This window comes from Pelodiscus sinensis, chromosome 1, assembly GCF_049634645.1.
Source record: "Pelodiscus sinensis isolate JC-2024 chromosome 1, ASM4963464v1, whole genome shotgun sequence".
Lineage (NCBI taxonomy): Eukaryota > Metazoa > Chordata > Testudines > Trionychidae > Pelodiscus > Pelodiscus sinensis.
In genome coordinates this window covers 122,727,308-122,754,809 of record NC_134711.1, presented here as the reverse complement: position 1 = coordinate 122,754,809, position 27,502 = coordinate 122,727,308, and the positions used below count along the sequence as shown (strand labels likewise).

Below are 27,502 nucleotides of genomic sequence, written 5' to 3'. Positions count from 1 at the left end.
AAGTATCATTCAATTATGCTGCTGTTAGTTGCTAATCAGCATGCGATGGCTGGTGAGTTGGTATTCAGAGTTTGTGGGGTTCATGGGAAAGCAGGTACAGAAGAGGCTGTGCCTACCAAGTCTAATTTGCTCAGTTGTGTGCAGAAGCTCAGCATTGGCTTCCTTCCATTTGATTTGACAGTCTCATGCTGTTTTATAGAATTTTAGCTAAGGAGAGGAAGGAAAATCCCTGCAGAGGATGACCCCTTGCTAGGAATGCAATGTGCCAGCAGTGAGCTGGGCAATGACAAAAAATGGAACCCAGTCTCCTGTCATTTGCTCTCACCTAGCTACAAAGAGCAGAATTCACCCTGTTACAAATACAATCCCAAGAACTTAAGCTGATGTCAACCCAGAAAACATAATGATGGAAACTCTGCTGGACAGCTACATTTTGGCATTGGAAGTAGCCACAGCTCTACCTCTGGGGAAGACGGGGGACAGCACAGGCTCAAAAATGGGTGACACAGTCAGAATAAGGTGTGTGGTGAGGCTGACTAGAGAGAGCACTATCTTGAGCGGCTCTCTTCTGAAGCTCCCACTGGCAAAGCTTATAGGGAACCTCAGGTAAAACTGTATGTCTGCAGTTCGCAGACACAGGAAAGAACCAGGGTTATTGTCTTTCCTTCCAAAGGGTGAGTTTTCTCTCATTAGCCATGAGCTTTGCTGGAACAGGGACATTCTGAGGGGTTGTATTTTACATCTCCCTGTATCAGTTTTACTGCGAATCAGGCTTAAAGCTGCTCACAAACACCATCCCCTCCTTGCCACCCAGACACAGCTGCTAAAATTAAGGGGGGAAATGGCAACTAATCTTTAAACATAACAGATTTTGGCTTGATGAGAGTGGAAGACATTTCTGATGCATCTTGTCACTCCCTTGATTAGCAAGAATATTTAACATTTCAATGACTGAAATAGCAGCAATCATTCTCCTGTAAGGAAGGCAGTGCATTACCATAAGTCAAAGGACACTGTCTGAAGACAGCACTTAGAAATATATTTGTTAAACAAGCCATTTCTGTTTTTCAGAAAACAACCACACCAAACACACAGACCCAAACAAAACCAAAATAAGCATGCATTTGCAAAGGCTTACAAAAGTGATTGGTCATTTTGGGTGACCCAAAGCTTAGGTGCCCGACTGGAGATGCCTTAAAAAAGTTCCCAAGTTCGGCATTTCAGAGATTGCTGAACAACTGCTCTCTGAATAACAGGCCCCCTTTTTGTCTCAGGCAGGGCACCTAAATGTGGAGTAACCCCAAATCACAGGTCACTTGAAAATCTTGCCCTTTTTTCCCTGTCACGTCTGAAAATTTTGAACAGATATCAGGGAATTGTTTCAAAGTATGAATAACCCATTATTGGGGCCTCAACTGTCCTGAGACGATAAAGATACATTTTAGAGTGTGTAGAATATCTGGTAAGGTAGATCCTTAAAGCCAAGATGAGATAGGAGCTGCATTAAGCTGAAAGAAAGAGCCACATTTATCCCCTTGTTTTGCTGCAGATATGGCCTTCTATTATTTAATATGAAATGCAGGGCCTGGACTTAGGCTGCAGTCTCTAAACTCACTCGTGTTTTGTAATATTTCTTATGACTTCCGAGCACCTTGGTACATGGAGACTGATGCTCACTCTGTCTGCAAAATTAGCTAGTATGGGACTTACAAGGCAGCAGTTCTACTGGTTTCTCCAGAGGGATTTCAGAGATGCGTGCTATGGAATTGCAGGATGCCAGTGTATGCACAGCAAAGGGAAAAATGTCCTCATGGCAAAAAGGAAAGGTCAATCACGGAGTCCACGAACTAGTAAAGAGACTACTCGTGTATGAATAGTTTGCACAATATGAGATGCACAGGAGATCTTGTCTCCTAAGCACAGATGGCAGATACCCATTGGTCATAACTGGAAAAGCCACCTTTTCCAAATTCATAAATAAATAAGTCTCACATGGTGCTAAACATGGTCCAAGAACAGCAGATACACCTAATGTGAACAGACATTCCTTTTCTCACTGTTCATGCAGCACCACAAGGTCCCTTCCACACTGTTCCCTAAACCCTTCCTATCCCAGTTTGCCAGGCAACCCTCCTCTCTCCAGTCTGACAACTCACTTCTCCCACAAGGCCCATAAATGCTAATCCCAGACAGTGAAAGCTGTCAGCACACCATTATAAAAAGCTCCAAGGACCATATTCTGTCACTCTAACTCACATTGACCAGTGTTTTACTCTGAAAGCAGCCTTACTGATTCCCGTGAGACAATGGGGGAAGTGAAGAGAGAGTAAGAGCGGCAGAATCAGATCTTGAATTAGCTCTCCCTGTGCATACTGGTATTATTTAAGATGCAAGCTTATCAGAGCCAGGACAGTTTCTCCTTTCTGTCTTATATTGTTAAAATGCCTCGCAAGCTGCTAGCTCTTAAAGAGCTGATAATAAATACATGAGTAAACAAATAACAGCATGATCATAGTGACAGAAGAGGGGTTTTTTTAGAATCTTTTTTTGTACACCGACATAATCTTATTAGCTTCAGAGGGGTAGCCGAGTTAGTCTGTACAGGATAAACTTAAAAAACAACAGATAGTCTGATAGCACTTTAAAGACTAACAAAATATGTAGATGGTATCATGAGCTTTCGTGGGCACAGCCCATTTCTTCAGATGACCGGAGTGTTGGATGTACAGAACCAAAAATAAGGAAGAAGGGGGGAAGGGAGGAAGAGAAAAAAAATGGGGGGCGGGAAGAGGCAGGGGTGGTTCAGTAATTTCTATCTTACGGTCAATATGTATCAGTGTTTTTTAAAAATATCAGTAACATTTTTCAAAGTACCCAATGCTCATTTTCAAATGATTGACTTAAAGCCAAGTTTTTAAAAGGTATTTAGGCACCTTGATTTTAATAGGAGTTAGGCACCTAAACACCTTTAAAAATTTGAGCCTGAGGCACGTAGTAGTCAATGTCTCAATTAAAGTCACTGAGACTAAGGCTCTTAAATGCCTAAGTCACTCAGTTCGGAAAATGTTCCTCCAAGTTACTGTTTTGACAAACCGTGATCAACATAGAATTCATACACAGAAAAAAGCAAGCTTTATGGATTATTTTCCCCCTTCCAAAACATATACAGAAAACACAGCAAAGCAGAACATATACAGACACTTTTAAACAAAACCAAATCAACCATGAACTAAAATGTCTATCAAAGTGAAAGAATGTATGTGTATGCTGGGACTTTGAAAGAAGTTCCTGCCTGTCAGAATGGAGCGTAGGCTGAACCATCTTCAAGAGGGCTAGTTTATTTTTTTGGTCAGCACTGAGGAAAAGGTTAACAGTAGCCTCAAAGACTGTTCCCACCTGTTACTAAATGGGTCTTTGGTTACACATAATACATGAATGCAGAAGCCAATATGGTGTTACATTTCTGAAATAAAGCATTGTTAGGAATAAACTATTCCAGACTGAAACAGAGAAAGAGATGGTAATTGTGGAATTAATCATGTCGGCTGCTGTCGGAGAGAGTAGAGGCTCCCAAGCAAGAACTTACCTGTTCCAGGTAGCGTTGGAGCAGGCCCGTCGCTGCTGGGTCCCCCGCTCATCCAAGGCTGCCTGCTCTCTCTTGCCCAGATCACTGAGGCTGGGCGAACTCATGAACTTCAACCTGCGAAGAGTCCTCATGGTCAAATGTGTGTTTGTGCGTGGCAGCTACAGATACACCATCCTTTTTACACACACACACACGCAGCTGGAGCAGCAGCAGCAGCAGCAGCAATACGAGCAGTTCTCTCCGTTTGTTGTTCAAAAAAGAAACTTAAAAAAAAAAGAAGAGAGAACCAGTCTCTAGAGAGCACACCTCTGCCAGCAAGAAAACAAACCTTTAATCAGATCAACTGTGACGTCATAAACTGTGGTTAATAATTTCTCCAGTCTTTTAAAAAAATAAAAACCAAACTTCTCACTGTTGCTTTAACAGTTTGCTGGGGCCCCTTTGAACCAGCAGCTGCCCAAAGTGAAAAGATTTCCCCTTTCCCCTGCTCCTGTGCACCAAAAATGAGGAATCTCATTCAATATGCTGCAAGCTCCACCTGTCATGGGAATTGCTTCTTTCCTCAATGATCTGGTTTTGAGGGTTTTTTCCCCACCCCCTTTTTCTTCACTCATAACTGGAAATGAAATCAGAGGGCAACGGAAAAAAACAAAAAACCAACCACCAATACTGACGCACCAAGACTTTATTGGAAAGTTTCATAACTGCCTATGTCCCACCACGTTAGAAATACTTACACTCAGGCACACATTCATGTACACACATGCAGTACAAACCTAGTGTTTGCCTCAGAGGCTGTTTAAACTGAAAGTGTCTGATAAGCCACAAGAGGGAGAGTATTAGAAAGAAAGAAAGAAAGAAAGAAAGAAAGAAAGAAAGAAAGAAAGAAAGAAAGAAAGAAAGAAAGAAAGAAAGAAAGAAAGAAAGAAAGAAAGAAAGAAAGAAAGAAAGAAAGAAAGAAAGAAAGAAAGAAAGAAAGAAAGAAAGAACACACCATTAAGTAGAAGCTGGTTCTTTTATTTTGAGGAACTTCAGAGGTTAAATAGAGTGAATAAGAAGGTTAACTATTTGGGATTTTTAAATTTTTTTAAACTGAAATAACAGCTTCACTATCCCCGGCATATCTAGGCTCAACAAAAGCCGCAGCTCAGTTATCTTGTTAACTTCAAAGAGAAGAACGTCCTGCTCTCTCTGATGCTGCAATATTAGTAAAAATTATTCGTTGGTGGAAGAGTCTAGCCAATGTATGACTTGATATTGCACCAAGATTTTGTTTCATATCACGAGGTATTTTTAATATAAGCACTGACCTATGTTTGTAACCAATTTCCTAAAAAAGGTTAGACATGCATCAGATGAGCATTAGACAACTCTTGGGGCCATTTTCATGTAAGTAACAGATTACTCTGCAAACAGCCCAATTTAAACGAAAAGGACTTTTTGCAGGATATGATACTAATCAGAACATGAATAAAACTTTCTTGTGGGATAAAATTGCACAGAACATTTATAATTATTAGGGATGTTAAAATGTGATTAACTAAGTAAACATGTAACCACTGAAATTCAGTTATATGAGAGGGAGGGGGACATTTGGCTCCCCAGAAACCAGGCATGAGAAGAGCCAGCTCCCACCAGCCTTGTCCCCCTTTCCCGCACTGATACAGAGACAGCAATGAGGAGGGCACCTCCCCGAGAGCCAACTTTTAAGCAAGCTCCCCGCACATACCGGCAGCCAGCATGTAACTATGAAGGTTAACCAATGAGCCCAGATTAATCATGTACTTCTACATCCCTAATAATTATTTGTCTCATTTGTTTTTCTTGTATATAAATGTCAAACAGATTAGATCTGTGAATACATGTTGAGCATATGTAGCCTTGGAAGGATTCAATTTTATTAGCAAGTGTCAGAAAACATCGATTTCATCGTACACATGCAAACGGATAGAAACATATTTCTATTGATTATAATAAAAATGTATGGAGTAAGAAAAATGCTACTTGAAACTTATTAGAGTTTGGTTTAAGGATATTTACATCATATATTTTGATATGTGATGTGACAATCTGGCTACGTCTACACTGGCACCCTTTTCCGGAAATGCTTAAAATGGAACAGTTTTCCATTATAAGTATTTCCGGAAAAAGCGCGTCTACACTGGCAGGATGCTTTTCTGGAAAGCACTTTTTCCGGAAAAGCATCCGTGCCAATGTAGACGTGCTTTTCTGCAAAAAAGCCCTAATCGTCGTTTTCGCGATCGGGGCTTTTTTGCGGAAAAGAAATCTGTGCTGTCTACACTGGCCCTTTTCTGGAACAGTTTTCCGGAAAAAGGACTTTTGCCCGAACGGGAGCAGCATAGTTTTTCCGGAAAAGCACTGATGATTTTACAGTAGATCGTCAGTGCTTTTCCGGAAATTCAAGGGGCCAGTGTAGACAGCTGGCAAGTTATTGCAGAAAACCGGCTGATTTTCCAGAATAAGTGGCCAGTGCAGACACAGCCATCTGTGTTTTAATGGTTACAAATTTTAATTTTTTGAATCTCAATATCTACTTCCATTAAATAATTATTCCTTGGCAAGCCCCCCATAATTTCCTATACCTGTAAACAACAGAAAAAAATGCTTAAAATAAACATTGATAAAATCCTTTAAATTCTGCCATGCCTAAGTATATGTATGTATGTCTTTAATAACAAATTAATGCGTCAGAGGAGTGAAAACTGATTTTGAAATTCACAGATGCCTTATATGAATCAGTCATTTGTAAGTATTGTCAAAATCTGGATTCATGTATTTATTCCCCACCTCTGCCCAAAACTGAGCTGAGCTCTTTGCGTACTGGCAGGGGAGGGAGAGGAGAATAAGACACTGAACAGATCACAGGGGAATAATATTTTATTTTGGGCTAATATTAGTTCTCAAGCAAAGACTTGGTTTAATTTTCTATTGGCTGCCCTTCCCGCCCCAACAATCTGGCATAGGGGAGATGGGTATCATAATGTATGAAACAGAAAAAATCATTTTTATGACTACAGTTCTAAATCTAATCTACTTTTGTACAAAGACGTGGTTATTTCTACTCTGTTCCAGATGTTTAAACCCCTCAAACAAAAACAAACAGTCCACTATATATAAAGCAGCGAAAAGAAAACAAACACAACATATCACAGTATTCTAAGCAATGAGGTGACTTCTACAGCATACAAATCACTGAACTAAAACACATACAGTAGAGCCCTGTTTGTTCAGAGAGGATGAACATTGAAATTTATCTGGATGAACAAAGGGAGAAACTAGGTAATTTGTAATGAGGAGTTTTCTGGGGAGGTCGTTCAGCTAAGCATTTCATTACTCTTTTTAATGAAATGACTAGCTGATAACCTGGTTAATCTGTGACAGTATAATTCTGCCTTCTTTCAGTTTCTACTCTCCTTTGAAGACAAACATTTACTGTTTCTCAATCACTGTGAACTAGAGAGGTTTTACACAATGTGGATTAAATCTTTCTTGGAATGTTAGTTCTTTCTCCTTTCTTGACTACACAGGAAAAGCTTACAACATGCACATTGGCTGTGCTTGTAGAATAGCTGTTAGCAATTCTCTTGATGCAAAGATAATTTTTAAACTCTCCTTTTAATTGCTCTTCATCTTTTTCCTTTGAATGCTCCACATGCTTACTTGAGTAATCTCAGTGTTTGTGATAGGTTTTCAACTGCATATAGGAAGTGCTGCTGCTAAAGGCAGTACGGGGCTTCACTTCAGATATACTAACTAACCCCTGGATATACGCTAACAGAAGGAAAAAAGCTCTCTCGTTCCGTAACTGCAAATTCCACATCAATAACTGAACTGCACTAACTTCTACCTCTCAGTCTCAATGAATGGCCTCTGCATCTGAATACTAGATCCAAAGTCTGTCTTTCACATAAACCACAAGGGATAAGAATCATTTCCACTTCCAAGACAGTTTTTTCTGTTGAGTAGAAGTGGGCAGGTTTTATTTACACTCCTCCTTCCTCCTATGCCACTAACATGCAATCTATGCCTCCACCTGACCAAATGTTGATTTTCAGATAAGCTACTTTGCTTTCAATGAAGACTACCTACACACATTCATAAGAACAGAAAGGTATTTAGCACTTACATGGCACTTTTCTCTCACAGAGCTTAATCGCTTTCTAAGCATTAACTGAGGCACAGAGTAGCTATTGTGCTTAAAAATTAGCCTCCTAGCTTACTTCTCAGGAGGTGCCAGCCCCATGTCCACAAGTCCTAATTCAGCCTGAAAGCCACTGGGAATTAAGGAACATTTATTATGCCCATTTATCCTTTACAATGAAGGGCACAGGGGAATGGCCTAGATCACACAGTGAGCCAAAGCAGAGTTGGGAATAGAACCCCAGAGTTCTAACTCCTAATCCCATACTCTTAACCACTGTCTTCTAGGCCATTATGCTGCATGCTAGGGAGAGTATAGTGCTGTCTGGGGTAAGGAGCAGAGAGGAAAGAAGGCAGAGTTAGGGGAGAGAGGAAGAGCTACAGTGCTCCCTGACTCTGGCTGCATCTACTCTTACAGTGGTGGGTAGACTACAGGCACGATGCACATACCTTGCAAGGCTCTAGCTGCAGGGAAAGGGTCCAGAAGTAGGGAACACTTTGGCAGCAGGGAGGCAGTGGGCAAAGGCTCAGCAAGGTGCTAGTGCCTTTTCCTACTGTCTCTCTCTGGTCAGAGCCTTTCCTCACTGCTGGATGCTTTATCTGCCGTGTGGAAAGACTCCGGCAGCAGACATGACACTGCTAAACATAGCAGTATAGACATGACAGGCACTGTCTGCCTCGGAGAGAGCCACACTGGTGCTTTGGGCCGGGCCTCACATGTGTAGAAGGCTTGACTTGTCTGAGCTGTGCCTCACCGTCTACACACTATTCATACACATGCTAGCTGGGCATGCAGTATCTGAACAGCCTACACACTGCTCTACGTGCACATGTAGCCTTTGAGATATAAATGCATTGGAGTGCTGCTATTGCTCTGCACCATCTTCCTAAAAGAGCAGCCCCTACATACCACTCACTTCCGACTAAATAGCAGGAAAATAACAGACTTTCCAAATGCTTAAGTATTGCACAGGAGTAGGGATGAGATCACCAAAACCAACTAGTGACACAGGAAAGGGAGGGGTGTTGCCATGGCTCCACAGTGAATAATCAATGCATCTTAAATACAGATAGCAACACTTGGCACTTAAAAGCTCCAAGCCTCTGAAGTACTTTGCAGACATTAATTAACTCAACCCTAGCATACAACTGTGAAGCAAGATTAAATATTATCATCTCTTTTTAATTCACATGGGACTTTGATCCAATGATTAAGTGAAGTGACCAGTGCTACACAGAAAGATGGCAGCAAAGTAGGAACAGAACCCTTGAGGCCACTCTCCTAGGGTACGTCTAGACTACATGCCTCTGCTGACAGAGGCACATAAAATAGGCTACCGACATAGTCAATTTGTCTCATCTGAGCAGACATGTTAAATCAACCACCGGTAGATCAATTGATACAGCAATCCACTGTCTAGAAGCCCCTATATCCATAGTGTCCAACCAGTTCTGCCATTGCTAACGCAAACTAACCACACTCAATCAGCCAAATAGACACATGTGGCTAGGGGCTAGCATGTTGGACACCATGGCCCTATATGGTGTGCACAGTTGCTGCAGTCCAATGCCAGGGCCCTGTGTAGAATTGCAGTTTTTAAAATAAAATAAATAATAAATAGATAAATAAAACCCTTAAGTGCAACCCTAACATGCATCTATTTGTCAAGTATGTTAATTTGTGATTGAATGCTGTATTTTAATTATTATAGCATTGCCAGTTCCAAGGATTAAACAATCTTGAGGCAGCCCCCACCCATCCCCAAAAATAAAGAAATTTACTCTCAGTAATAAATACTGGGTTGTTTTTATTTGTCTTTCTGGGTTTTGAGCACTGTTTGGTCACATTTTTAGCTTCTCTGAACTACCAAAAGGCGGGGGGGGGGGGGGAGGAGGGCACAGGAGGGAGGGGGAGAAAGAAAGAAAGAAAGAAAGAAAGAAAGAAAGAAAGAAAGAAAGAAAGAAAGAAAGAAAGAAAGAAAGAAAGAAAGAAAGAAAGAAAGAAAGAAAGAAAGAAAGTTTTTCATATTACAATACTCCAGGAGTTGGGGCTTTTATAAACACTCCAAATATCAGAAGAAATAATGCATCTTAGCAACTGTGATTATTATGGGCCAAATTTCCCCCTCAGTTCCATGCAAGCCACCACACTGACAACATAACACAGCAGTGATATCTATATATGTATGGAAACATTTCAGAACAGAATTTGCTATGTCAGTTTTATTTTATTAGAGCATAGTCTTTTAAATTGAATATTAGCACTAGACTACAATATCTTTTTAATTAATAAAAATACTAATTTCATTTCCCCCACTTTTCAGAAGAGTTGTGGGTAGAATTGCCTTAGAAATGCTGATTATTCTTTTGAATCCAACTAAAGAACAGATAAGTGAACTCCGACTCTTTAAATAAATAGTTAAAAACTCCACCAGACAAACGCATTTTTAGATCTTATAAACCACACAGCCGAACTGAAAACATGTCTCAACACATGCCAAAGACGAAGAATTACTCTTTTTAAAAAGCACACTTCTTAAAGGCACAGTTTGTTTTGTTCCACCAACAGTTAGCACTTGATGGGAAGAAAGCTCCTCTTGGTAAAAAGAAGAGGGTAATGGAAGGAAAAGGAGAAGCACTGAACGCATCAATTATTTTGAGAAAATCTCTCCTTAATGATTCCTTGTTGGTAGGGGGAAAAAAAAGAATAGTTGAGAGTAAAGGAAATATAAAATGAAATTAAATTTGCAACCAATCAATGATAAAGAATCTGGAAATAAAGTCAGCTCACTAGAGCAGTTTCTGCTGTCATTTACTATAGCTGGTCCTAGGGTAGTAATAAAGTTCTACAGGAAAAGCCTGTCCTCTGATTTATCATTTCCTAACCTCAGCTTCATTCCCAAAACTCCATGGAGCTCTTTGTAGGAGCTTTTGTGGAGGGATAGTCAAGGTGTGGGTGGGGGTGAGACTTTGCTACACAGGTGACTTCCCTCTTCCAGCCAAGCAGAAGGAAACAAGCCTGTGAAGAGCCTCCTCCCTAAATCTCAGTTAAAGGGCACCATCTGGATCATGCTGCCATTTTGCAGTAAATTTTATAACTGCAGCCACTCATCAGAAATATTAGACTTGTTCTGCAGTTAGGCCAAGTCCACGCAGATCCACTGACTTCCAATGGAACATGTCAGTTTCCCCACAGGAGGATCTGGCTCAATGTTCATGTCTGTGAGAAGACGTCTTGGAACACTACGAAGCAGGGTTGCCAGGTGTCCGGTATTTGAACCAGACAGTCCGGTATTTGAGCTTTCTGTCCGGGAAACAAATTGAGAAAATACTGGAAATATAAATGTCCAGTATTTTCTAGTATCAGAGGGGTAGCTGTGTTAGTCTGAATCTGCAAAAGCGACGAGGAGTCCTGTGGCACCTTATAGACTAACTGAAGTGTAGGAGCATAAGCTTTCGTGGGCAAAGACCCACTTCGTCAGATGCATGCATCTGACGAAGTGGGTCTTTGCCCACGAAAGCTTATGCTCCTACACTTCAGTTAGTCTATAAGGTGCCACAGGACTCCTCGTCGCTTTTGCAGTATTTTCTAATTAAATAAGTTTTATTATTATCATGAGTATCGGTATGTAGTTGAATACTGCCTTGCTGGTAGACATGCTCACACTGCGTGAGCGTGTCTACCAGCCAGGCAGTATGCAGCTACACAGTAGAGAGGAGAGAGAGGGAGGGGGTGAGGGTGGGCCTGGGGCGGGATGGAATCCCCGGGGCCAGACTCGCCCGTGCACCCCGCCAGGATCATGCATGGGATGGGCAGCATCCTGGGATCTGCGTGCACCTGTGTCAGCCCTGCTCCCCACCAGCCAGCCTCGCTCCCTCCAACCCCCTGCCGGCGAGGCCAGCCCCGCTTCCCCCGACCTCCTGCCGACCAGCCCTTCTCCCCGCCAGCTGGTTTCCCCCCCGGCCAGCCCCGCTCTCCCCGATCCCTTCCCAGCCAAGCCAGTCCAGCACCGCTCCCCACAATCAGCCCTGCTCCCCACCGGCCGGTTCCCCCCCCAGCCAGACCCGCTCCCCCCAACCCCGTCCCGGCCAACCCTGCTTCCTGCCGGCCATTCCTCCCCCCACCCACGATCTCCCCTGGCCAGCCCCGCTCCCCCTGACCTCCTCCTGGCCAGCCCCACTCCCCTCCTGGCCAGCCCCTTCTATCCCCATCTGAGATCAAGCGTGTCTGGTATTTTTTTGAAATCATCTTGTAACCCTACTACCAAGTAACAGCAAAGGTTCTGTATATAAGAACTTTAAAAAAACCCCAAATGCTTGTATGCACACAAATGAACAGACTTTATGAACACTAAAGCAGGGAGCTGTGAGCTAACACAGTAGTCAGAGCTGAAGACTAAAAAAGACAAGGCTTCCCAATTCCTATTCCAGCTCTAGACCCTCTCTATGGCTTTGGATTCTCAATCTTTCTGCCTCAGATTTTACAGACTGAGAAAGATGAGAATATATACCTGCTTCATAGGCCAGCTGATCCCGTATTCCATCTGCCCAGCAGAACCTCTCTACTGGGTACCTTTGAAATCATCTTAGTAGGGCTCTGCATAGCTGTGGGATCCATGTTCTTAGTTCACAGTTCTGCATGGGAGAGTAACATCTTAAACCTTTACAACTACCCTATGGAGGGTAGTTTGTGCCTCCACTCCCACATGGGGATATCAAGGTAAATTAAATAAGTAAATGTTTGTCATGTGCTTTGAGATCTCAAATAATAATATTAAGAACCATGCAAAATAGTATTTGTATTACTTTTATTATTTCAAGCATCCTTTTTAAAAAGAAAATTACTGTATACTTTCACTCTATTTCAAAATATGTAAGACAGTAAATTGTAGCCCACAGAAGCTGTCAGAGCCCATACTGCAGATGCCCAGATAAATAAGGTGTCTGGTATCATGCCAGCGGTGAACTGTATCCAGCACATGGCTTCTTATTGCCTACCCCTGTTGTAGGGTTTAGCAATTAAAGTGAGAGCTGTAATTGGAATGAACATGTTGGAATGTTTTATGAGACAGTGAAGATCAGTGGCTTAGTCTGCATTATCCATATCATTTATGAGTTTCCTCATCACTCTTCACTTTAGTAACCAACAGGGTCTGTTCTTTATCAGTAACAACACCTCTGGGCAGCAGCAATTCAAGGTCTCAGTGCTACGGACTCACCCAACACCACTGTACTACAACTCACTGTAAATAGGGTGATGATATCAATGTCCATCCAAGCATAGGGCTTTGTTACATAATGGAATATAATGTGATACATAATAAATTGACATTTCAAAATTTCATTCAATAAATAACTGCATCATTGAAACTGTTTTTATCTTTTTTTTACAAATTCATGGTATAGTAGAAAAATAATCTTTAAAAGCAACTCATGTTTATGATGTTTGTCAACTGCTGAATGAATTCTCTCATAAATTGCTTACCCTGCATGATATTAATAGTATCTCTGAACACTATGACCTTGACGTAGCAGTTCAGCCATCACTGTGCTATCTTCATCAGTTATACATGGTACAGTGCCTTCCAAATCTATGATTCCAAGGAGGCCAGAGCTGTGTGTTATGCTGCACCGCCTTTCTTACATCCACACGGTTCCAATTCAAGGTCTTCCAAGAAGGCTCTGATTGTCTTGGAAGGGCACCAAGATAAAGAGCCCACTTTGGTAAAAAGCTGAGTTTCCAATACACTGCAGCTGTTAACAACACAACTGCCGAGCTCTACCGTTAACATGTTCATGTGTGAGTTACTGAAAACACAAGCACTGCCTTAAGATTACTGCCAACCCCCATGAGAAATTCAAGAAGGTCAGCACAGACTTAACTAATGAAGTGCGAGAATTTTTTTTTGGGGGGGGGGGGGGAAGCCTTGCATCAAAGTATGAAGGATACTTCAAGCTTCTCTTCCTGGGTCCCATTGTGCTTTTTTCTTAAAAGTACTTTAACTTTCTGGAACAAAGTACAGAGTACTGCAAGAGCTACGAAAGCCTGGCCATCAATCTGGATTGGCTCTTCAGAAGGTATTTCATTCCCTTCGGCTTTGAAAAGATCCATTTTTTTTCAAAAGCAAAGCTATCTTTGAGCTCAGACAGCATGAAGAACTGGACTATGAAGAAAGTACAGCTTCTATTGAACCCTCTTTTATAAATGAAACCAAACTTTTAAAACTTGACATAGAAGCCTTTCCTCTTGAAGAGAGCAACTCCAAAATGGCAGCCACAAGCAATGTGGTGAGATTTTGAAGCTCCTGCAATGTAGGATGTGGTATGCCACATTTTGAAGTGATGACCTTGCACAACCATTTAATAAGAAGGATTCTTACCATGCACATGATATACATACATTCTTACCATGCACATAACTACAGAACAAAATACTGGTCTCGAAATAGCAAGAGCAAGAAAGGCAGTGACCACACAACTGATTTTCAACTTCTACATGTATCTTAATCTTTCCTTTCTCCCTGATGTCACAACATTAGCAGGTCCCATTTTCTGTAGCATCCTAGAGTGGACTAGATAAATGCTAGAAATTTAGGAAACTACACAGCAAGGTTTGTGAGAATTCTTAACAGCTCCTTTTGGCTATATTTGTCAATTTACACAACTATCTCATCCCTCCTTCCCATCAGCCCAGCTTCAAGTTCCAATCACATGTCATAGTAGCAGATAGAATAAAATTGTGAGGCATGTAGAAGAACATAATTTGTTGGACAAAAGTCAACATGGTTTCTGTAAAGGGAAATCATGTCTTACTAATCTATTAGAGTTCTTTGAAGGGGTTAACAAACATGCAGACAAGGGGGATCCAGTAGATATAGTATACTTAGATTTTCAGAAAGACTTTGACAAAGTCCCTCACCAAAGGCTCTTGTGTAAATTACATGACCATGGGATAAGAGGGAAGGTCCTTTCTTGGATTGAGAACTGGTTAAAAGACAGGAAACAAAGGGTAGGAATAAATGGTAAATTTTCATAATGGAGAGGGGTAACTAGTGGTGTCCCCCATTGGTCAGTCCTGGGACCAATCCTATTCAACTTATTCATAAAGATCGGGAGAAAGGGGTAAGCAGAGAGGTAGTAAAGTTTGCGGATGATACCAAACTGTTTAGGATAGTCAAGACAGAAGCAGACTGTGAGGGACTCCAAGAAGATCTCACCAAACTGAGTGATTGGGCAACACAATGGCAAATGAAATTTAATGTGGATAAGTGTAAAGGTAAGTTACATTAGAAAAAATAACCCCAACTATACGTACAGTATGATGGGGGCTAATTTGGCTATGACAAATCAGGAAAGAGATCTTGGAGTTATCGTGGACAGTTCTCTGAAAACTTCCACACGGTGTCCAGCGGTGGTCAAAAAGGCAAATAGGATGCTAGGAATTATTAAGAAAGGGATAGAAAATAAGACATAGAATATCTTACTGCCCCTGTATAAAACTATGGTACGCCCACATCTTGAATACTGTGTACAGATGTGGTCTCCTCACCTCAAAAAAAATATTTTGGTCTTGGAGAGGGTTCAGAAAAAGGCAACTAAAATGATTAGGGGTTTGGAACGGGTCCCATATGAAGAGAGGTTAAAGCGACTGGGACTTTTCAGTTTAGAAAAGAGAAGACTGAGGGGTATATAAAATCATGAGTGGTGTGGAGAGGGCGGATAAAGAAAAGTTATTTATTAGTTCCCATAATAGAAGAACTAGAGGACACCAAATGAAATTAATGGGTAGCAGGTTTAAAACTAATAAAAGAAAATTCTTCTTCACACAGAGTGTAGTCAACCTGTGGAACTCCTTGCCAGAGGAGGCTGTGAAGGCTAGGACGATAACAGAGTTTAAAGAGAAGCTAGATAATTTCATGGAGGTTAGGCCCATAAAAGGCTATTAGCCAAGGGATAGAAATGGTGTCCCTGGCCTCTGTCAGAGGCTGGAGAGGGATGGCAGGAGACAAATCGCTTGATCATTATCTTCGGTCCACCCTCTCTGGGGCACCTGGTGCTGGCCACTGTTGGCAGACAGGCTACTGGGCTAGATGGACCTTTGGTCTGACCCAGTATGGCTGTTCTTATGTTCTTATAATACAATGCATATGTGGTCGGTATCATGCCTAATGAGTTGTCATTCAGAGTAGAAGCCAGTGTCAACATCAGGGTAGACGATGATGATGATGATAGAGGATGAAGAGAAGAAGAAGAAAAAGAAAAACCCAGCATTTCCATAAGTCCCAGTCCTGCAGACATCAGAGCTTTCCCTCACATAGAGAAATCCAAGTGTGGAAGCTTGGGGGGGGGAAGTGAAGAAAATTCCATGGGATTTCCCAGCTAAAGCTTAACCTAGATTGTTCAGTCGAGCAGAGTATCTTCCTCTCACTTAAAGAATGACTGGGCTATGTATAAAATTAACATAACCACGACACTAACCCTTTTCTTCCATCCCAAGATGGGGGACAACAAATCATGGAGACGCCCACGGATCCTGGGAATGGGAAATTTCTCCTCAAAATCATGATCTCTCTCCCACTTTGAAGTTCAATGTCAAGCAGCAGCAAAACAAGCGAACAATGTTAGGAATCATTAGGAAAGGGACAGAGAATAAGACAAAGACTATCTTATTGCCTCTATATAAATTTATGGTACGCCCACATCTTGAATACTATATGCACATGTGGTCATCTTATCTCAAAAAAATTTCAGAAAGAGGGAACAAAACTTATAAGGGCTGCTGTACAAGGGGAGATTAATAAGACAGGGACTTTTCAGTTTGGAAAAGAGACAACAAAGTGCCTCTATGCTAGTGGTCTATAAAACCATGACTGGCGTGGAGAAAGTAAATATAGAGAAATTATTTACTTGTTCCCATAACACAAGAACTAAGGGTCAGCAAATGAAATTAACAGGCAGCAGGTTTAAAACAAAAAAGGACATATTTCTTCACACAATGCAGAGTCAACCTGTAGAACTCCTTGCCAGAGGATGTTGTGAAGACCAGGACTTTAACAGGATTCAAAAAAGAACTAAATAAATTCATGGAACATAGATCCATCAACGGTCATTAGCCAGGATGGGAAGGAATTGTGTCCTTAGCCTGTGTCAAAAACTGGGAATGGGTGACAGGCAAGGGATCACTTGATGATTATCCGTTCTGTTCATTCCCTCTGGGGCTCCTGGTATTGGCCACTGTTGGTAGACAGGATGCTGGGCTAGACGGACCTTTGGTCTGACCCAGTTTATGCTCTTAAATTACTGGTAAAAGCCAGATTCCAATACCCTTATTCACCCTGAATAGCATATTCCTGAGCAGTCCCACTGAAATCAGTTCGGCATACTAAGTGCTTTTTTTGTGACGGTACAAAAAAAGCACTGGACATACTTAAGGAGGAAAGTACTCCTCACCATGAGCAGGAGGCTCAGAATCTGGCTCTTTATTTGTTAAACATACTTAGCTTTTCTGTCTTTACAGACACTGTCAAGTACTTTGGAACCACATTTAAGTAACCTTTACGTTTTCAAGCTGATATATTTTAGTCACTTGGGAGTGAGGTGAGAAGAATGATCCTGAGAAATCTCTAATGCAAAACCAGACATACCAATTTGAATTAGTTTACATCTTTAAAAATGCAACTGGACTGAGTACCAAGTTTCAGCCTGATGATATCTGAAGTGGCTGTAATAAATGACAAACATGATTAAACGCCGGATAGGAGAATTTAGGAAGGAGAAGCAAGCAGATCTTTACCGACTGCAGTGCTACTGGGCACCACTACTATGCTATTTCATACACCCATATGACAGGGTGTGCAGTCATAAAAAAGCCACACAAGTAAGATGCAGGATTGCAGCCCCTGACAATTAAAGCAGGAATTTTTGTTAAAAGAACTTTAAGAAGTTTTAGTTATTCTTATAAAACAAGTAATTTAAAAAGACAACTCCAAGTGCCTTTTTTTCAAATGAGTTTTCAACTTTTTATTTGGCTTCTCGCTATTCAAAAAAATCTAGTTAAAAGTTTTAAAATAGTACTTCTTTCCTGGCCCATGTAGTCCTTTTCCTTCTGGAATGTGAACCAGCTGAACCTTTCATCCAAGTATAATTCACCTGGCATCTTCCTTGAGCAGTGATCCCTCTGCCAGTTGGATGTCTGTGCAATGGGTCTTTTATTTGCTTTTTAATAATAACCTTTATTATTGTGTTTTAAAATTTCAATTGAAAGTTAAAGAACCAAGCTAAAAGCCACTGATGGCTCCTAAAAAGACAGCCTATTCAGTCAAAGGGTACGTCTAGACTACAGGGTTTTGTCGACAGAAGCTTTGTCGACAGATACTGTCGACAAAGCTTCTGTCGACAAAGAGCATCTAGACTACATTCAGTTCTGTCGACAAAGCAAGCTTCTTTGTCGACAAAACCCTGTAGTCTAGACACAACCTTACATGCAATAACACCTTCTGTCGACAGAACTCTGTCGACAGAAGATGTTATGCCTCGTAAAATGAAGTTTACCAGCGTCGACAAAACTGCTGAGTTCTGTCGACGTTATGTCGACAGAACTCAGCGGTAGTGTAGACGCAGGTATAGTTTTGTCGACAAAAGTCCACTTTTGTCGACAAAACTCTGTAGTCTAGACACACTCAAAATGACCTAATGGTGTGGGTAAGAGAAGGCTGCAGAGTCCAAGCAAAACTGTTCCTTCTAGTGGAGCAAGTGGCTAACGTTTCAAATGCTCCCTATGTGTGGGTACCCAAGGAATTCTGTCTTTAGGAAGTGCCCCATATGCCTCTGCTCTGCTTGTGACTCTGGAGGCTACTTTCTTGTTGCTCAGCACGAAACAGGTAGGGAGTGCATGGAATATGGGCTCAGCCCCACTTCCTTACTGCTCCGCAAGAATAGCTGGCCAGATGAATAGGGAGACATAAGATGTTCCATAAAGGGGAGTGAAGTAACTTCTGTCCCCGGAGAGCAGGAGAGAAATGGAAGAAGAACAGAAAATGTCTGAATCACCATCCATTTGATGCTGTACTTTTGAGGTCATGTAGCTTCATGTTAGCCTCCACTAAGGCAGATAGCACTTGCACTCTAACCCCATGCAAGCACCCCAATAATTCAAAATCAACATTCACAAGCTAGGTGCGCCACCTCCTTTTAGGAGATGCTTTAAATATCACTTAGCAGGAAGTGTCTATGATATATTCGTCAAACCTCCTTTCATTTCATTGTCCAAATTCTTCATAATATGACATCAATTCGGGGGAGGGGAAGGAGAGGGAGAAGATGTGTATTATTCTTAAATTTTGCTTTTCTTAAGCTCCTTCAGCCATGGCCACTTCAAACAGTTTGCTAGATGAATCAGCCAATTTCTTAAAGCTGCAACAAGCTTCAGACTAGTGATGCCAAACATCAAAAGGCTCAGAAATCCTTGTCTAATAAGTTCCCACAGCTTATCTGAATATTGTCTCAGTTCTGTGATCCTTATTTAGTCAAATTTCCACTGAAATCAACTTGAGTAGGGACTGCCAGAATTCATCTTTCATACTGCAATTCACAGGAGGTCAGAATTCTGGAAAGATTTTTTCAGTTCTTCCTGATTTCATCTAGGGCAGTCATATCTAATCATCATCCTCTCTCATATTTTGCTTTCTCTGTTTCTAGACTAAGAAAAGAGGAAAAGGAAAAGGGGATGGGGAGTAAAACGGAATAAAAGAAAAAGGGAGGCAACCACATTTTTCCAAACCTTAGGTCATATTTTGGTTAGATTTTAGTTCTGTGCAGTGGTTTGGCTCAGCACATATTTATTTCACATGGGCGCAATCCATTTCTGAATTAGATTTAAAAAGTTCTGCGGCCATAAAATTCTTACTGTTTAGCTGGAGATATTACTTGCAAAATAAATTCTATTGAATTATGCTAAGTTTGTTACATTCCTCTCAGACACATGGGATTCTAAGGACCCAGAACTGTAATTATGGCTGACTGTAAACATACAAACAGGTGATTAGGAAACTGTAAGAAACTATAGCTTGCAGCAGCCTTTAAGAAACCTGTTTCATCAGACTGATCAGTACAGCTGGTAAAAATGTTTCCATTCCTGTAAAATAGTCACTTCTCCACATTCTGCAGCTTCTGTATATAGGCAACACAATGAGCAGTACACCTTGAAGAGATTACGAGGGTGGAAAAGGGACAATTTATAAAGTGAAATAAATGTAAAATTTCTAAATTCGGCATTGTGTAGATGCACCAAATTTTGAAATAGCCTATTTCAAAAAAGAGTCGAAATAAGATACGCAATTTGCATAGCACAAATTGCATATCTTATTTCGAGCTAAGGGTGCAGTGTAGACGGTGGCACCCTCAGTCTGTTTTAAAGCTAAGAGGCCACTTGTAGAATTCAGCTGTATGATTTCAAATGTAGATTTCGACTGTGCCCTTTCCCAAAATTCAGATCCAAACTTTTGATTCATGCTTCTCTGTTTGATTCTCTTTATTTTATTTAGTACAAGAAATTAACATGCCATTTGAATGTGAAATACAAATACAAATTAAACCACCAATCTTATTCCACATCTGCCAAGCTGAAAGCTTTATTTTACTATAACAACACCCTTTTCCCACCACATACTTTTAACAAAAAACTTCCCGTTTCAAACATTTTAGCAATTTAAAACATTGTCAAACTGGTTAGGAATTTTGACTGACTCAATTTTTGGGTGTGTAAGTTTAAATAACTGAAAGTGGCCTTAATTTTTAAAAGTTGGGTGCGCCATAGGCCACTTGAAGGTGCTAGAAGGAAGGCGTCTAAGAATGGAGACATCCAAAATCACTAGCAGCTTTTGAAAAATCTTAGTTTTTTCAAATTATGAACGGACTCCCCCCCCAATGTTATGTTTTACAAAATGCTAAATTTTCAGAAAGTATTGTCTAGTGCTGTGGTGTCCAACCAGCTCTGAAGCAGTAGCCATTATTGTGGCTATTGCTATAGCAAACTAGTCACACTCAACCGGCCAAACAGTCACGTGTCTAGTGGCTAGCATGTTGGACACCACGGGTCTAGTGATTAGATTAGAGGAAAAGAAAGACAGGATTCCTGGGTAATGGTCCCAAATCTATCACTGACTCAGTCTCCCCAACTCTTATGCTTCCATCGTGAGTCTAACAATATTTGGCATTATACTCAAAGCTCCAGCTCCTGGAATCCTATACGTATCTGAGAATCTTACTTTTTACTAAAAAATGTGTTTCTAGCTCTCACAGTTATAAAGAAAAGCTGGAAAAAGTGTGTCTTAAAAGATCAGAAACGAGAACACCAATTAAAATAACCCATTTTTAAAAAAAAATTCAAAACAATCTCATGACTTCTTGAGTCCCAATATGTTTTTCAAAGGTTTGGGGATGGCACTAGTAGTGGCTTATTTTTTGACTCTGAGCAAATTATTTACCCCCTTTGTCCTCTATTTGTAGTCCCTAGCCCTATAAAACTTGCTTATACAGGTCTGGTTTGGAGAAAAATGTGGAAATCACACTACTTTTCTCCCCTGGCCTTGTATTAAGTATTCGAGAAGAAATTAATATAGTAAGTTGAGACAAACTGAGTGATGCTGAAGAACACTTTTTATCTGCCCATTCCTGTTGGTTACACAGCACCTAATGGGTACTGGAGACCCTCACGATTCACAGAATTGCTGTTCATGGTTCCATGTATTTGCAGGTCTTCTGTCCTGGCCTTGGGGAGGGAGCAGTGGCAAGTACCCTGTGGCTGCCAAGAGTTCCCCGCAGCTTACTCAGTACAGCTGCCAGGTGCCATGGTGTTCACCAGAGCTCTTGGCAGCTGTAGTGAGTTCCCTGCTGCTCCAGGTTCCTGGAGCGAGTTCAGGAGTCGCAGGGAGTACACCACAGGGGCCAGGAGCCGCAACTCCCAATATTTATGAATTTCGCCATTCGCAGTGGAGGTGTTCCCATATCCATCATGAAAGGCGAAGGTTTACTGTACATCTACTCTCAAGCCAGGATAAATTTCAGATTTGGGTAGACATACCTATCCTACCTTTGATTTTGCTAGTGTGCCAAGAGCAACAATGTAGCGATCACTACATGGGCAGGCTAGCCACTTCAGTACAGTGGGCTGAATGAGATTATACTTACATGGCTAACCTGTGCCGGGGCCTATGTAGCCACAACTGTATTGATATTTTATAGTGATCTGTAAATAATCTTGTTTTTCCTGTAAACCTAAACTATGGTTGGTTCTCCAAAGACAGGATCATGCCACTTGGTACTGGAATCCATCTTGAATGTTATCCTTTTCCTCAGGGATGGGGTGCATGGAACAAAGACATCCCACCCTGGGAAAATTCCATATAAGGAACAAGAGGCAAACCATGATTATCTTCAGCAGGCTTCACAGATTGCTCCCCACCACAGAGAATTCATGAAAGGACGTGGAAACAAAAGAACTCTAACAACAGGGATGGAAATGAACTGTTGGATCCAGGTGAGAAAGAACAGCTCAAGCCTGAAAAGACTTCACCTCAGATAAAACTAGGGTGAGAAATTATTAATTTGTTACAACGTCTCTCAGGCTTAGCTGGCATGTTTTGTTTTATTTTAGCTTAGTAACTTACTTTGATCTGTTATCTCTTGCAGCCACTTAAATCCTACTTTTTATATTTAATAAAATAACTTTTGTTTATTACTAAATCAAGTGTAAATAATTGTTACCCTGGGGGAGGAGGGAGCACGCAGGGAACAAGAGCTTTGCATATCTCTTTTCACTGATAAAAGGAACGAACTTTATGAGCTTGGTCTGTGTAAAACTTTTATACAGAGTAAGATGGAATTATCTGGGTTTTTGATCCCACTGGGGCTGTGCATCAACATGCTGTGTCAAGTCCCTGTGACTGAGCCTTCCCAGGACTGAGGTGTTACTATGCTAGGGGGTTGTTACCCCAACTCTGTGCCGTGAGTGGGGGGAGAGAATCAGAGGTTTTGGCTCAACCGAACAGGGTGATGAGGTGCCGCAGCAGCAAAGGGCAGGCAGGCAGGCAGGCTCAGTGCTATGATCAGCCCATCAAGTGACAGTCTCAAAGGGGTTCTCTGTGATCCAACCCATCACACCTGTTTTGAACAGAGACAGTTAAAAATTATTGTGTTCAATTCCAGCGTCTCAAGTTTTGCTTCCCTTTTTCAAGCTGAACAAACACTGAGTTCAGGAACAGATCCTGTGGGCGTGATGTGCTTGCTGTTATGCTCAGTTGAGCATGACCACAATACTGTATCTTTCCTTGATGTGGCATGCACACCGTTAATGTTTCACATCATTTTCTGATGCAACTGTTCCAACCTTAGTTGAGCACTGTTTTGTCTTTGAGGTGTTTTTTCATTAACAGGTTAAACTGGTATTTCAAGTAGGCAGATACTTTCGTAGCTATTTCAAGAGGTTCAGCAGCAGTGATTTGCCAGCAGCACAAAAGGGTTATGAGAGAGTGGCTAGCTGAATTTTCCTGACCATCACCCATAGTGCAGATTTAAGGCACTGGAGGCATATGGCCCTGGAGCCCCCCAGCAAGGAACACTGTGTGGGTTGCATCACTCAATTTCCTAGAAGAGGGCTGGTTGGGTATCATCTATATAGGAGGGAGAAAAACAAATAATAAAATAAGAAGAGGCAGTAAATGCAGGGTAACTTTTACTGAGCAGGGAGCAATATTAAGGGAGCACAAGGAGCTAGGGTTTAACATGGAATTTTAAAGCTACTAAATAATAAGAGATGAAATTATGTCTCTCATCCAACTGTGTTATCCATATAAACCAAGCTAACATAGTGCACAGTTGGATGATCGGATTTTATTACTGTTACATTCATCCTTCTTTTATTGTGATAGAACAAAAAGTCCTGTTTCTAATTAGGTCCTGTGACGGGCCGCCAATGGCACGCACGCCAAACCACCCGGGGAGGAGGGAGGAGAGCGGGGCCGCGGGCGGAGCATCGCAGCACCCCAATGCCGCCGGAGAAGGGCGGTGGGACCAGAACCTGAGCCCACGCATGTGCGGCAGGGAAACCGTGGGCCCCGGCAGTGCTGGGAGGGGCCGGGGCCGTGAGTGATGGCTGGAACGCGGCGAGGGAAGCTGCCTTGTCACAGGGGGATGAGGAGGGGCGTTCTCAGGCCACATCACAACCAGCAGGCCAGTTCAAAAGGGCCCGCTGGCAGCAGGAAAGGGGGCAACCTCCTCCGCCGCAGGCGGTGAAGGGCTGGGCCGAGGACGGACCGGACCTCTCCCTGAGGCCAGCAGATGGCCCGCCCCTACCCCAGGGCATCCTGGGACAGCCCCCGCAGGCGGTGGACGGCCAGCCTGGAGGCCGAAACCGAGCGGGGGAACTCATGCCGCCCGAGGAGGGTACAATCTGGCAGGGACTCGGCGCAGGAGAGCGGACCCCAGGAGGAGCGACTGAGGAGCGCCACAGGCACCGAGCATCAGAACCCCGGTAGGCAAGGAGGGGCCAGAAATCGGACCCCAAGGGCCCATGGGGGGAGGAAGCAGCCCGGGGTGGGGTCCTTGTGGCGCCCGTGGACGGACGCATTTAGGGAACGCAACCCCGTCTGGCATGCAGGGGCAATGCGGGCCCCCTGCACTTAGGGCCCCCGGCTGGGACCCGGTGGAGAGGGTGGGCTCAGGTCCCCCTCCCCCCTTCTATCCACAATCCCCACCAGGGGACACGCAAACGCTCTCACGCTTCAGCAGGCCTATCAGACTAAAGCCGACGGGGCTAGCCCCTACTCCAGAGGGGCCAAACTCTGGGCCTGGGACCCACTAACTGAGTTGAAGGATGGACAGCGGGTCTGCTGAATCCCCCCCGCTCACCTGAGAGGGGGTGATCGCACCCAACCTACCGGCCCCAGAGTCAGGAATCCCACCCGGGGGCCAACAGTCGGACGAGGGGGTCCGCTGAGCTCCCCTGGCCGGCCGGAAGAGGGTGATCGCACCCCGTGGCTCGTCCACAGGTCCCTATCCTACAAAGACCTGTGTACATGCATGATCTTAAGCATGAAATAGTCCTTTGAGGGAAATGGGATTGCCTGCTTGCTTAAAGTGAAGCACATCCATAAATCTTTGTAAGGGTCAGGACCTTAAAATGTAAGCTAATTGGCACAGATACCAGGTTTATATTAGGGTGGCCATTCATGCATCCCCAGAATATTGGATGTTCTGGTACTTCTGGAAACTGCGAGGGGCCACACATGACAACGTGACCCCTCCAGCATGACCCTACCAGTGTGACATTTTAAGCTGGCTCCCCCCCAGCAGCGGCTCTTGCTTCCCTCCCACTTACTGCCTCCAATGAGAGTAGTCATCTAGTTGACTGCTCGTTCATATCCCTAGTGGAGGCATCACTCTGCCTTCACCCAGTGTGGCCAGTACTGCTGTGCACACTAACCAGAAGCAGTCCTTCAGTCTGGAGCACACAAGGATTATGACTATAATGTTGGGTTCACAAGATGGGAAGGTTTTTTGAGTGCTCCCGCTACATAAGATTCAGTCACAATGTGGACCTTCCTAATTTTCTCCTGAGTGCAGGGACTGTGACTGTGCTTAGTTCTCATAGGGCATGCACAAGGGTGTGAGCAGTCTTCCACTTGGAACACACACAGGCATAATCTGCCAAAAATTACTTAATTGATCATACCAATACAAGGTGCAATTTGCCATCCTGATGTTGAGTAGCATCTTTGCTCATGAGCAGCCCTATGTGAGACACAGTCACATATATATGGGGAAATCTAATCCTCCTCATTGGAATTTACGAGCATAGGGAGTGAATACACACTTGGGTGAAAAATGTCACCAGGAATATCCCAGCAGTTATTCCTTGCTATAAATTCAGAATAAAGCATCATATATGGGGTTATGTATTGCAAGAAAATGTTTAAATATTTTTACAATGAGACCCATCAGGGGAGTCACCCACATTATTTTTTTTTAAATGAAGCCATTGCAAAATGCAGATCCTGAGCTTTGCTGATGAAGTTCAGTCAAATCAGTAGGATGAACTTCCTTTAAGGTCTACTTAAGGGTGAGAAAAGGGATGATTTGGGAAGAAAAATCATTTGAAAGCTGTTACTGGAAAGCTTTTGTTCTAGAAAAAAAATCAGCATAACTATACATGGTATCACTGTTAAAAGAAACAACACACTGAAAAGGATTAGTAAGGAACCATAATATCTCTGTCATACACTCACATACACACTCTCTCTTCCCTCCTCTCTCTTTCACCGCCCACACCCACAATGATTGGCATTTTCTAGAAAATATTCCAAGAAACCCAAAAAACATCTTACTTCCTGAAAACCATAATCCCAAATATTAATCCCTTGGACTCAATTTATAGCAATACACATGAATGAATCATGTATTGGTAAACAGTGTCTGAAATCTTTAATCCAGTTTAAAATAGGCTTTATGGTCTACAAGTACCTCCCTCTCCAGCTCAATGTTATGGGGGTTCTCAGACTATGAACTGAATTTATGCAGAGCCCCCCAACTCTAAAGTGCCAGGCTTCAAACACTCACTTATGTTGCTTTTTCACAGACTTAACTCTAATCCAGCTGCAAATGGATTCACAATTGGAAGGTTACTGGTGCCATTTTTTTTATTGCTAGACGGCTAGACAGATACATATCGACATGAGCTGACTTTAAACATCACAAGATACTGCCATGTTATGCACTAATTCTTCAGTGGCAGACAGTACAATGTGGAGTTGCTATGGGACACTATGCAATACAGAAGTTAAAAGGAGTCAGCTCTTCATTTCACTGAAGTTGAGCCCTCTGCAGGGATGTTTGAGAAGTGGAAGCATTTTAACAGTGAGTGGCAGGTGTTGCAATGGCAGTACCTTACCTGCTGATGGGTGCAGAACACAGGACTGAATGGCAGGCACCTCTGCAATATATTCCCCAGGGTCACAGAGAAATTCCAACAGGCAAGAAAATTTGGTGGAAAAGATCAGCAACTTGTAAAAAAAAAAAAAAAAAAAAAGCAGCTCTGCAAAGGAAGATGAAAAAGAATGTAGTGTAAACGTTCTAAAACATTATGAATAAATCAGTGACAGGCAATAAGCAGTCTGTGGGATGGACATGGTTTGTCAGTGTTAGCTCCTAGCAGGCTGCCGAATGCTTTATTTACCTGAGAGTCCTCATGTATGGCCGCTTTCAGCTCCTGTTGGCCACGGTTCACCATTACCAGCCAATGAGAACTGCCCAGCCCATGCCACTTGCCCCAGCTCCCATTGGCTGGAAACAGTGAACCGCAGCCACTAGGAGCTATGAGCAGCTGTACCTGTGGATTCTCAGGTAAACAAAGTGTCTTTCGGCCGACCAGGGCTAACCCTGGCAAACCACATCCAGCCCATGCACCACTTTCTGCCGACCACTAGAATAAAGGATCATATTCAATGCACAGAGTAGAGCATAACTGGAAGTTGAATACAAATTCAAACAGAAATACAGTGCAAATGTTTCAACCATGTAGTAATTACCCAGTGAATCAACTGACCAGTGATTATGGTGAATTCTCCATCACTCGCAATTTTAAAATAAAGACAAGGAGGTTTTTCTAAAAAATATGCTCTAGGAATTATTTAGAAAAAGTTTATGGCCTGTGTTATAAAAAAGATCAGATGAGATAATCATGGTGGTCTCCTTCTGACTTTG

General features: G+C 42.4%; 1 protein-coding gene across 3 annotated transcripts in view; it reads right to left on the bottom strand.

The window, feature by feature from the left end:
• PRR5 (proline rich 5) overlaps positions 1-27,006 on the bottom strand; it is an 83,836-nt gene extending 56,830 nt beyond the window's left edge. Inside the window, exons 1-2 of one of the 3 annotated variants that reach the window (XM_075899804.1) lie at positions 26,691-27,006; positions 3,587-3,849 (exon numbers count right to left, since the gene is read on the bottom strand). In XM_075899804.1, coding sequence (XP_075755919.1) covers positions 3,587-3,717 — 131 coding nt within the window. In that variant the 5' untranslated portion in view covers positions 3,718-3,849; positions 26,691-27,006. The remainder of the gene's footprint in view (positions 1-3,586; positions 3,850-26,690) is intronic. The other 2 variants (XM_075899791.1, XM_075899797.1) reach the window with 2 other exon arrangements.
• Between the last annotated feature and the right edge of the window lie 496 nt (positions 27,007-27,502).